The 12,174-nt window shown below is 32.2% G+C and overlaps 1 protein-coding gene across 4 annotated transcripts in view; it reads right to left on the reverse strand.

Moving 5' to 3' along the window:
* Nucleotides 1–11,866, reverse strand: part of LOC117122657 (transcription factor 12-like) — a 115,600-nt gene extending 103,734 nt beyond the window's left edge. For 3 of the 4 annotated variants that reach the window (XM_033268339.1, XM_033268337.1, XM_033268340.1), the window contains exons 1-3: nucleotides 11,657–11,866; nucleotides 8,933–8,970; nucleotides 5,382–5,459 (exon numbers count right to left, since the gene is read on the reverse strand). In XM_033268339.1, the coding sequence (XP_033124230.1) occupies nucleotides 5,382–5,459; nucleotides 8,933–8,938 (84 nt within the window). In that variant the 5' untranslated portion in view covers nucleotides 8,939–8,970; nucleotides 11,657–11,866. Of the gene's footprint in view, nucleotides 1–5,381; nucleotides 5,460–8,932; nucleotides 8,971–11,387; nucleotides 11,536–11,656 lie in introns of those variants that run through there. The other variant, XM_033268338.1, reaches the window with a different exon arrangement.
* Nucleotides 11,867–12,174: the final 308 nt, after the last annotated feature.

Here is a 12,174-nt window from a genome sequence, read left to right on the forward strand (position 1 = left end):
GATACCCAGAATTAACGTAGACGTACCTACACTGTATGGCAAGTAATTATTTTAGCACGTGGTCTGTTTCGCACTGCTCTAGTCTATAATTACCAGACAAATTCAAAAACCCTGTGCACACAGCCATCATATAATAGTTCGGTTGGACAAAATAAGATGTCTGTAATTGAAGACTATTAACAACTACAGCCATAGGCTGAATTCTTCAAAGACGACCTAGCGTATTTCTTGTGTGGTGAATGCTATCAGAGGACACAGAAAGGCTGGTTAAATTGGGTTCATAGTAAATAAAACATCATTCCCTTCGAAGAGATGCATTAAATTTAGGATTTATTGTACTAACAGACAGAGAAGACCATTTATTCACAACCCAATTCACATGTACAGTGCTGATTTTAATAGATACACTAACTCTTGTCAATAATTTTATATATGTATTATTTATGTCCGTCGATTATTTTGTCTATACTAGTGATTTTTTAATCATTTTTGTATCAGGAGACGAATTTTACTTTTTCGTTACAACGTGACAATAAAAGAATCTGGTACTGTTGCTTTACTTTTCTTTTGTTTTCTACATCATTATGCACCGATCTGCTTTACATGCGCCCAATTAAAATCGATAACAACAATAGTGCAACAAGTCGTGCACCGAATCTGACATCAGTCACACCCTACTGTAGCCCGTTGTTCTGGTGACGCCCAACACTTTAATACTTCTTGTATACCATATACAGTAATGGGAAAAAAAAACTAGTGAAGCACAGTGGTGGATCAGTATTGCGTATCTCGCAATTCTCATTATAGTTCAATCGAAAATTATATTTTATTACATAATCATGAATACAGTCATAATACACCACATTGTTTCGATTATTTTATATGACTATTATTATTCACCAGAGACAGCTGTATTGGTATGCGCCTTATAAATCCATTGATTGATATTCTTAAAAATCTTTAATTAACACCAACGAAAATTTAGGAACATAACAAAATAGAGTAGGCCTAAGAGTGCTGTCAATCACTTTAAATAGGCCTAATTGAGATATCATAAGCATTGGGACTTTAACATTAACATAACATTGCCGTAAATGATCAAGACATGAGTTTTTTCATGGAAGAATAATAATCTGAATTCATATAACATGTATTAATACCGATATATTGTTATAATTAAATACACACAATATAACAAATAATACCCGACATATATTTTCAACTGCTGAAATGACCAAACATTACAATTATTATAGGACTTGTTACTTTTTTCACAAATTTGCATCAACTCAAGAACTTCGATGAATCCAATCGATTTGGTGAACTATGAACTCGTCGTAGCACATGTTTTCATCATGACACCACGGCGGCAGCATGGATTCTTACTGCACCGACTGTCTCTGCATAAAAATACCTAATATATTACACTAGGGCCTAGCCAGGGCCCAACTGTACCTGGAGTATAATTTATCATAACATAATATACTGCAGTAACACTGTACTTTATTATAAATTGAGAATGTGAGAAAATGTGAGTACTTCTGTAATATTAAATAAATCGTCAACTGCCGAGCCAGAAATCGACTGCATCTGTATGCTAGGCTACTATCATTTTGATTGTATTGATCGTCAGTCAGCGGAGGAAAATGACATTTTCAAATGATGTATGACTCAAAAACAAAAGTAACTGACGGAATTATAGGTTTCCCTGTTACAACAACGACACATATGTACGCATCCATTGTGTACTACAGGGCTTGAATAGGGATTGTTAATTTGACGTGATCGACATTGATAAACAATTTCGGGTAGACGCGAGTGCGTCTAAATAACAATGTTAAGACGGTGTAGGCCTTGAACGGACGCGTCATGGACGCAAACAGGACGAAAACTGGATGCGTCTGTTGCGTCTAAAAATTTGCATTTTTTATGGACGGTACTGTATGTGCAGTAATGTATGTGTGACTATGTAATACCCCCTATAATTAGGTGTACTGTCATTTAGGGCCATTTTTACTAGGCCTTTTTTCTGGGGCAATTTTTCCAAGGCATTTTTCCGGGGCCCATTTTTCTGTACAATATTAATTTTCTGTTTGAAAAGTGTGTAAAATAAGAACAAATTAAGAACATTTTGAGCCTAAAACCGGCCAAAAAATAAAAACACCTGGGCAAAATTTTACTGGTTCTTATAAAAAAAAAGTATATTATGAAGCCTTGCATTTTAAAGCAAGACCGTAATAATTTAATATTGTAGTTAGTAGTAGCACCAAGCTGTAAATCCATTCCACTTAATCATATTTACACATTTAGAGATAAACAGTTAACAAATTTAAATAGATAAATTATTAATAAATAGATTTTAATATTCTCTTTAACATTCAAATAGAAAAGGATACAATTTATTTCAAAAATTTAAGTTTCTGGGAACTGAAACGTCTTTTTCCTTTTATATAATTTTCCTCAACAAATTTGAAAATTCTCTTTAATTATTCAGTGCAAACATACTTATGTAAATCCCTAAATTAAAGCACATGAAAGCCTTACAGTATAATAACTTGAAGAAAGTTATTCAACGGGAAACATAATATTTATAGGAAGCCTTGAAACAATAACTGCTGATAATTTTTTTCTCTCTGACCTTCGTAAGTCAGGATGTTAACTAAATTTAAATCTATTTCTTTTGTGGCTTACTTCATATAAATAATATCCGTTCGTAGACTTTAGAGATTAGAATAATAGGTATGCACATAGATAAACCATCTAAAATACTTCTGTATGAAAATGTCAACATCAGATCAAATCTACAATTTTTTTCTTAAGCATTAAAATTAATAATTAATAACAAAAATTTAAATTAAAATTAAGAAATCCAAGTAACCTGACTCCATTGATGCAAATCTTTTAATGTTTCCATAATTTCTGGGATGCATTTCGGAGTGTTCTTTTTCATTCACTAATTGAATATATGTTTCACGTTTTAGTTGATAATGTTCATAGTTTTATCTATTTTTGTACATGCATGGAATGAATACAATTTATAAACTCATAAAGTTAATGATTAAAGTAAAAAAAAGAAGTACGATTTCACAAATTTGAAATATATGACAGTGACAAAGACCAAATAAAGTTTGTCATTATGAAAGTTGTGAACTATTTGACACAAAATCACTTTTAAGAGCATATTTTAAATGTCAAGTAGTTTGTGGAATTGCGCTTAAGACTTGAACAAGAATTGTTGCAAACTTGTAGGCAATTGACCTACTATTCTACAGTATTACCATATGTCATAATTAGATGATTCATTTAGTTTTGCTTTAGAACTACAATAGAAATAATTAAAATATCAAAAATTCAAATACAATTAAATTTTCTTCCCACTTTCTTTTTACTGTCAGATTGTAAATTGAACTATAATTTTCAAAAGAAAGACAGACGTTTCTTTAGACACTGCCTATTCTCTCTAAAAATGCTGATTATGTATATTTGTATGTGATGTTATGTAAAAGGAAAAAAAATTAAATTATTAATTAATGGGTAGCTGACACATATGGGTTATAGCAATGTACTTTGCTTAAGCTATACCTGACTTTAGACTTTATTTTTCTTTTACATATTTTATATTGTTATTGTCAATGTGATTGTAAATACATTTCTGAAGTGGCATTAAATAGGTCTTCCCTACACATTGGCAACTAAGGCCTCCCATATTAAAAGCCCTTCAATCACAAAACTAACTTGGCCCTCCATACCTATTAGGGCCTTAAATAATATGGACATAAGCAGGGCCCTCCATACAATCTATATTCTAATATAGGTCAGATAGGAACTTTTCCTAGCAAATTATTAACATGAAAAATAGATGATTACTATATTAACTGCTCTAGCAATACCAAAATAACCCTTGAAATTTATCTTAAAATAAATTCAAACATTTTTAAACAGTTGTTTTCTGTATTATTCAGTCATATCCATAGGTCATATAAGGTGAAAAGTTCTGATACAGATAATTAAAGACCCATTCTCCTACATGATTTGCTTCATAAAGAAAACAAAATTTAAGAATAATTGCATTTAATGACAGAAGTGCATTAAACAAGAATATTTCAACTGAGAATAATTTACAACTTTTTAACTGTCCCATATTTTGTGATATACAGTAATACTAAACTGATAATTATGAACAAAAAGCCTACATTTGGTATATAGCAGTTAGGTACAATAGGCGTGCTGTATGTTCTGGTATTACAATACAAAAAAGGAATTGTTATTTATACCACTTGCTCTAACTATTATGACCAATTCTAAGAGATTAAAATAATTAAACGCATGAGAAATCTAACAAAAAAGAGCCCAACCGGTGTGGTCCATAATAGTTCTTTTTTTGTATACCACAATCATTCGCATTAATGGCAATAAGTTTCTACCAATGGTATCAGATTTTATTACTATTCCACAATAAGCTAACCTCAAAAAGTGAAATTATATGGCTCAGTTGGTTTAACCCTTTCACCGACGTCCTTTTAAACATGGATTGGTACAAAACACTGCTGAATAGTTATTTCATTATATTTATAGACACTAAACTGTTAACACAATAAAACAGAGCCGTATCAATTGGTAGGAGTAGAGATTACTGTTCTTACAGAGCCAATCTTTCAGGTGATTTACAAATAGTAACCGCACAAGGATTTACTGTTCATACTGTTGTTAATTTTAGTAATAGCACCTTTCCTGTTCATCAAATGGAACATATTTCTAATAAATCTTATGTTAACTTACACAACTTAGAAAATAGACAATTGTGCAGTCAAATCATCCTTGATTCAGAATATAAAAATAAAATCAAACATGACCCAATCCATTTTACAGCAAACAAAAGCTGCCAATTACAGAAAATTAAAACAATAAACAAACATAAAATAGTACAAAGTATGTGAATGTAACAAGAACTGGCAGGCCTGACAAGAGGAAAAAATCCCAATACTGGTATTTCATATTTGGGAATTAATGGTGACTAAAATAAAATATGGGTGGGGAGAAAGGGGGGGGAGGGGGAGGGAGTGCTAAATATGGCAACACAAACAATAATTAATTATTCTTGAGTCACTCTTGAAGATTTTGTTGAACCTAAAGGACATACACTTTACAGTAGTATTCTCTTGGTAACTCTGTATAGGTTATCAAATATAAGAAAATTAAGTATATTTGTTATTATTATTTATGTTTATAGCAATCATCAGTGTAGGTAATAAAAGATCATTAAAGATATTTCATGATAAATCACAGTTTATCACCTTTTATCTCCTATTTACAATGTAATGAATGGAACAAATAAAGAAAACTATAAGTAAATTTTGTTTTCTTGTTCATTATACACTTACCGCACTGAAGTCTAATAGATCGCTTAGCTCCTTGTCCGATACCATCGGAACCCTCCCGTTCGGACTCTGCATCATATCCTAAAGTGGAAAAAATATTCAAAACGTATACCATGAACAAAGGAAAGACTTCAAATTTTGTTACTTTTATTTTTATTTTTCAACGTGAATCTTGAATCTTCTTTAAAAAATCTAATAAAATGTCACTGATCAAATTCGATATTAAAAATGTAAATATTTGTGAATATCACTTTGTATTTAATGAAAAATCTAAATGAAAAATTATGCACAGGCTTGTGATACATTACAAATTAATTATAAACCCAGGAAAATCTTATTGGTCTACAACTATATTTTTTTTTTAATTGAGAATAAAAATCTTAGATGGCCACTTAATGAATGCAGTGCTACTTTGTTGAGAGATTGATCTCTGCAATAAGTGTACAGTTAGTATCAACTCCTTGTTTATCTACCATATATGAAATATTTAGCACATGAGTCAGTAATGAACAGAGTCCAGCCTAGTCTATAACCTTAGGTACCTTCTATAATCTTGTAGAGTATCTAGTAAAGCACTAGAAAGTGAAGTAGGTGCCAGCCAGAGGATTGGCTTTTGTGCCTGCTAATGTAGATTAGAAGAGCTGTGAAACAATCATGTTTCAGTGGTGCACTAACTCTAATTATTAAATGTAAACGCAGAGTTTTACTAGAAGAATGGGACTAGATGGTGGAGGTGCTAATTAAAGAGTAAATGAAATCCCACACGTATTCACTACCTGGCATATACCTGCCTTGCCATGTCAGGCAGTCCTGAATAAAAATTCACATATTTTTTTAAAACCAGGTAATTCCTATCGTCAACCTCTGAATAATCAGCATGTAACTGACATGGAGTACCAGCTATGTGCATACGTAAATAATTCTACCAGGTCCAGCTTGGGGTCTCAAGATTAATATTTGTCACCCACTGATTACTGTAGGAGCCTGCCAGTATGAATGTCCTACTGTACTTGCCTGTCCAAAGTACAGATCCATTGATATCAAGTACATTTTATCTTCTAATATACTTGGAAAATTGACTAAATGCAAATAAAACAATAAATCCTTTTAGGAGCTTTTAGGACCCCAAGTTTCTGCAGCGTGAAGCTGGTGATAGTGTGATACAGTACTCCCCCTGTTAATTAAAGATTATTTATGAAAAAAGTACGTAAGAAATAACAGAGTCCTTTCGGAGGTGGGATTTAAAAGAAAGAGAAAAATTATGGTTGTAATTATTCATTCAAAACATTAAAAAAAACTTTTCTAGCATGAACGCTAGTTCCTAGAGACTAATCACATCTATTTTTCTACGAGTATTCTTAATGTGGTTTTTATAATTAAATGCCTTAAGGCTTTACTGCTTGAAACTTAGCAGGAGATGGGAACTTGTAGAATACAACAACGTATGGCAAAACCGTCAATACAGCTCACACAGTGCACAGTAGGAAAGTTCATATCAAACATATTTTCTGTTTTATATATTTTACCTACACACAGTGGCCCTGATAAACCACACTAAATGCTGTGGTGAGCCAATTCAGCACATCAACAATACCTAAAAGATCGTTGAAGACGGATCTTCCACTGTAATTTTGGACTTTCAGTAACGATCGAAGAAACTTTGCCAAAACATTTATTGATCAACTCAATAAATAACTAATAATTAATCAGTAATTTATGAGTCAATTTTTTGTAGATCATTGATCAAGTACTAGAATGTTTTTTAACTACACAAATAAATTATATAGTAATCAACAGCTTCATAACCAGAAATATGATTTTAATATTAAATGTAGTGTTGTACAGTATCTGTTTTGTCAAGCCATAACATTTCACTTCAATTCAGACAGATCTAATTCACACTCAGCAGTTATCCCGAAGCTATGGTTAATTTCAGCCCCCATAGTTGTGAAATGATCATCATGGCTTTGAAACTAGTCGTGGAGCATGGACCACGCCCATATGCGATTCAGCAAAATGACGCAGCCAGTTATGGGTCATTCTCCTTTCATTACTTTTACTTAAAAAGGATGACTTAGCCTTAAAGTGTAAAGATGAACACAATTGTATACTACTGGCACAGAGTCACCTCCAGATCTGACCCTTCATGAAACTGACCAGTAAATATGAAGAGTGGTTCTTTAAATTTCTGATGTTCACCGGTATATATCTCATCATTCACTTGAAGTGAATCGGGTTACAAGGGCCACCGAGCATTACCTCAAATCGTTAAGTATAAACATACGATATGAACAAGAACATGACAGGCACATGTCTTCCCAGACTCCACTCATAAGTTTAGTCTTAGTTGATTACTGTAATGCTTACTAAAGCATTAATATGAAAAACAACTTGTTCACAATAATAATTGTAAAAAAACATATATTATAATAACTATTATAATATAATTCACTCAACAGAATGCAGTTGGTGAGCACATTATGGTATAATTGGAAATTAATTTTATTAGTGTGCAATATAGCATTAGTATTAAATTAATACTATTTTGTTTAATTAAATTATTATTGTTATTATTATATTACCATAATTATAGAATTAATCAATCTAATAAAATACAAAGTGTATGTTTTACAAGCTACGGTACAGTACAACTGAAATTTATCCTTCTGGTTAGAGTTAAAGTGCGCCCTCACTAATCATAACAAGAATACTGAGTATAAGAAACAGGCATACTCATCGATGTATTTAAATAGAGTGCTATCTAGGCGACGAAGCAATGCAGAGTTGCGTAAGTGTACTCAACAAGATGGCTGCCTTAGAAAACGCCACCTTAAGGCTTAGTATACATACTACAACCATAAATAAGACCTCTGACTAATTAATATTTCATTAATCATTATAAATTATTAATCTAACCTACTGTAGCAAAGAATAGGCCAAGTTAAATATCACATTTAAAAATAAAAGTAATTTGTATTGAGGAATGAAAATCAAAACTGTGTTCGCTACACCGCGACGATCGAGATTAACATACAGGTAACTTAGTTGTACTCAAAACTTTCATGTTAAATTGAGGGCGCCATTGAAAATGATTCTTAGGCGTATTTTGATTGGCTGAATCTACGGCAGCCATCTTGTTGAGTACCAATACAATTATTTGTAGTACGATTGTAGTTGTAGTAGTACTGTACTGTAGCAAAGAGTATAAATAGAACGAGAGCGTACTCCCGTTTGTAAAAACATCACGCCTGAGTAGGACGCCCACTTACGGTTGTGTGCACATTTTATTACCCAGTGCAGAGCGATAGAAGTACAACCGCTATGGACTCAGTAAGTAGAAAACAAAAGTACTGTATCTTGTGAAGAACAGATAAACAGACAAACTGACCGTGCGCGGTGGAGTACTGGGTAATAATAAAAAGTGCACACAAGCGTTAGTTGGCGTCCTCCACCAGCTGCATATGGCGTATCGTTTTTCACGCTCTCAATGAACATAGTTGGCTCTCTTGTTCTATTTATACTCTTTGACTGTAGTAATTACCAACCAAACTTACCTTCATTCAATGTTGGACTTTCCACTATAGAAAATAATCTGAAATCAAAAAATAAATACGCTTGTAATGCATCTTCCTTTTTATCACAACAAAAAAAATTGAATGAAAACAAAATACAGTAAACAAATTCTTAATGACAATAATTTAGAAGTTACTGTAACAACATCCTTAAAATACAAATAAAATGAACATTACCATACGAGGCTTGCCATCCCAAAACCAGCGTACTGTCACTAATTGTTAAAATGAGTAATTAGAATAAGAATATGGCACTCTTGGTTACAGAGAAGCTGTAGTAGTTTTACTCATAACATTGGCAATAATAAGTTGATATGACCATCTTTTTAAAGGCCTGTTTATACTTCAACGATAAAAAAAAGCTAAAAAGCATTTGTTCATATAGAAAATAAAATAAGAAGTTTTTACACTAGGACGATTCGATAACGATTTATCGTGTATACGATAACAAAATATTTTAACAAATCAAATCAGATGACGTCATAATGATGGAAAAACGATAAAATCATTGCTACTACTACAATTTTATGATTCTTTCTTTAGTTTTCTATAGAACAATCACTTTTTAGCTTTTTTATCGTTATAGTTATTGTTGAAGTATAAACAGGCCTTAAGCTTATAATGTGGAAAATAAATGTATATTAAAAAAACAACTTTCATTTGTTGATCACTGATACTGGTTTTTGGATGGCAAGGCTCATATCTTCTGCACCAACATAGCCATGAGGTCATCCTTCTCTACTACCTACGCTATGATAAAGCCAAGTAGGCTATAAACCTATGATTGTCATGATACGGACACAATTTTGTCAAGTGTGTGTATTAAAGATTCAAGATTTAGTTTTTGTCTAAGAAAGAAATTCACAATTGATAAATCATGTGAAGTTGTATTTAAAATTGTTCTCAACTAGTAGTTTCAATTATGTACATAAGGTTATCAAAACAAATACCTAGTCTTATTATAACTATCAAAACCTACTACTGTACTTTATTTTATCTTCTATTATTTTGGAAACACGCTGATATACGTTGAAAAATCATTTGAGTTAAACTGAATAAAAATAATAGATTAAATTGCCAATTAAACATAGGATATTTTACAAAATGTTTGATAGAAAAATTAGAATGCATTTAGTATCAGCCTCCATTATTGACAAATTATAATTGTACGTTACAAGCCAAGTTGGCTTGGTGGTTTAATCAACATAAAAATAGTTACTCAGCCTTAAATGGGTAATTAATGCCTCGAATTGTTCTGTGATTGAAAGAAATGGTAATTAAACTACAAATGGTATTAAATTTAACAATTGGGGCTTAGCCCAGTTGTTTGCAAGCTACTACAAGTGAAATAGGGCCTACCATACCTAATTTACATATCAAAGGAATTGTTTTAATTACCAAAGAAACTCATCAGCTTCCTAAAGCAGAATACTAGAGTGAACACTTAAAATCAAGTATAAAAAAAGCTAAAATATCGAATATTAATTACAAGAAATAAGAAATATACCCTACTATTATGTTTACCACTTAATTTTGGTTGGCAATTTTTATAGTACCTTGTTTAGCGAACCCACCAACTGCAAATACTGATGATTCCGAATAAAAATAAAATGTTATTTCTTGCCAATTAGCCCACCCGCCACCACCAAAAATTGGAAATTTCAGAAAAAAATTAAAGTTTTTCCTTATTTTTATTATGCCGTCCTCTGCCTTGTAATCTCCAAAGCTATGTAATCTCTTCGTATTTTACATTCACCAATAAAATTATATTTTTATTTTCTCTTCCATCTTCATGTTTTTGACAAAACTATTTGCTAAAAATGAAAACAAAATTTTTCCGCCCTCCTCAGATGATCTTTAAAAAAATAAGTATGCGAAACAAGGAATTAAAAAAGTCTCGCCTTATTATAAAGATGGACAATTTATTATTTGATTAACAAAAAGTTTTTTCAGTTTGCATTTAATTTTTAAGGTCTTTTATTTGTTGTTCTCCCTAGGCCATTAAGAAAATAATATAGGACTACAAGCTAACAAATCATAACATTTCAGTTAAAATGAAGAGAAATTGCCAATCCACCTGGAGTGAGGCTATAAGGCCTAAATCAAGTACAGTACTGTACCAAAGATAATTTGCACTCACAACCATAAATCTCAAATCCAATAACAAACTGGATCTGTGAGATAGAAACATTATCTCTACGCCTGTTTTCACGAACTTGGAAATCAAGATTGGAGCTTATTCCTAAAAATACACTAGGCCTAGCTCAACAAGTACTTAAACACGTTTTCTTTAACCTGTTCACATTATAAAGGGTGCAAGCAAGGGAAATTATGCTATATATACTGTACATCGAATGGCGAACATCTGAACAACCGCACGATCTATCAATACAGTTTTTCTAACCTAATTAATCAACACCAACCAATGCTTGCTCACATTTGGCTCCGACGTTGATTCCGGATTATCACAACTTGTTTGGTAATGTAATCACAGAACTTAAATTCAGGCAATGTATTTAAACATCATTAGGTTAACATTAAAATGACGAAGTATGATTTCGTGCTTTAGCCTATAACGAATGCTAGGCCCACGATAATACAGTAAATCTGAGCAAAGATGACCAGTCGTGCTCTCGTTTAGTCCTCCGACTAAGCACTTGGTTGGTTGGTTGGACACTTTCTAAACAATGCCGACACAATACCCACCTATTTGATTTAAATTTTCAGTCAAAAAATTACACACTTTCCAAAGTGATACAAAAAAACATATTTAAATCCAATAAATTCCTGCCAAAATGGTGTATTGTTTGTTGGAGACACGTAAAACTAGAATATCTGAGTATCTCTGCCTCTCGCTGTCCTAGAATATCGCACACACGGTAGACATGTTTCTACACACCACTCACTGCTTTGTTGTGGTTGATCCGAAGAACTACGCGGGGTCAGGGGGTAAGTGATTTGAGAAAAAATAGTTCTTATATCTTTCACAATATGTTTTTAAAATTGGTCAGTCTTATTATGAAGAAGCACATATCTATTGAACAATTAAATGAAACTAAAATAAATTATTTGAAATGGCTGCAATGTAAATATGCATATAAATAATAACCTCAGTTTGATATATCAATGCGCTAAGCATGGAAGTGTAACGCTTTAAGTACGGTATGTGCGAACTGCGAGTAGTAATTGATGGTACTGAACGTATGCGTGCTGTGTAGGCCTAC

The sequence above is a fragment of the Anneissia japonica genome, unplaced genomic scaffold (assembly GCF_011630105.1).
Source record: "Anneissia japonica isolate Jap-2015-1 unplaced genomic scaffold, ASM1163010v1 scaffold287945_len1679841_cov205, whole genome shotgun sequence".
NCBI lineage: Eukaryota > Metazoa > Echinodermata > Crinoidea > Comatulida > Comatulidae > Anneissia > Anneissia japonica.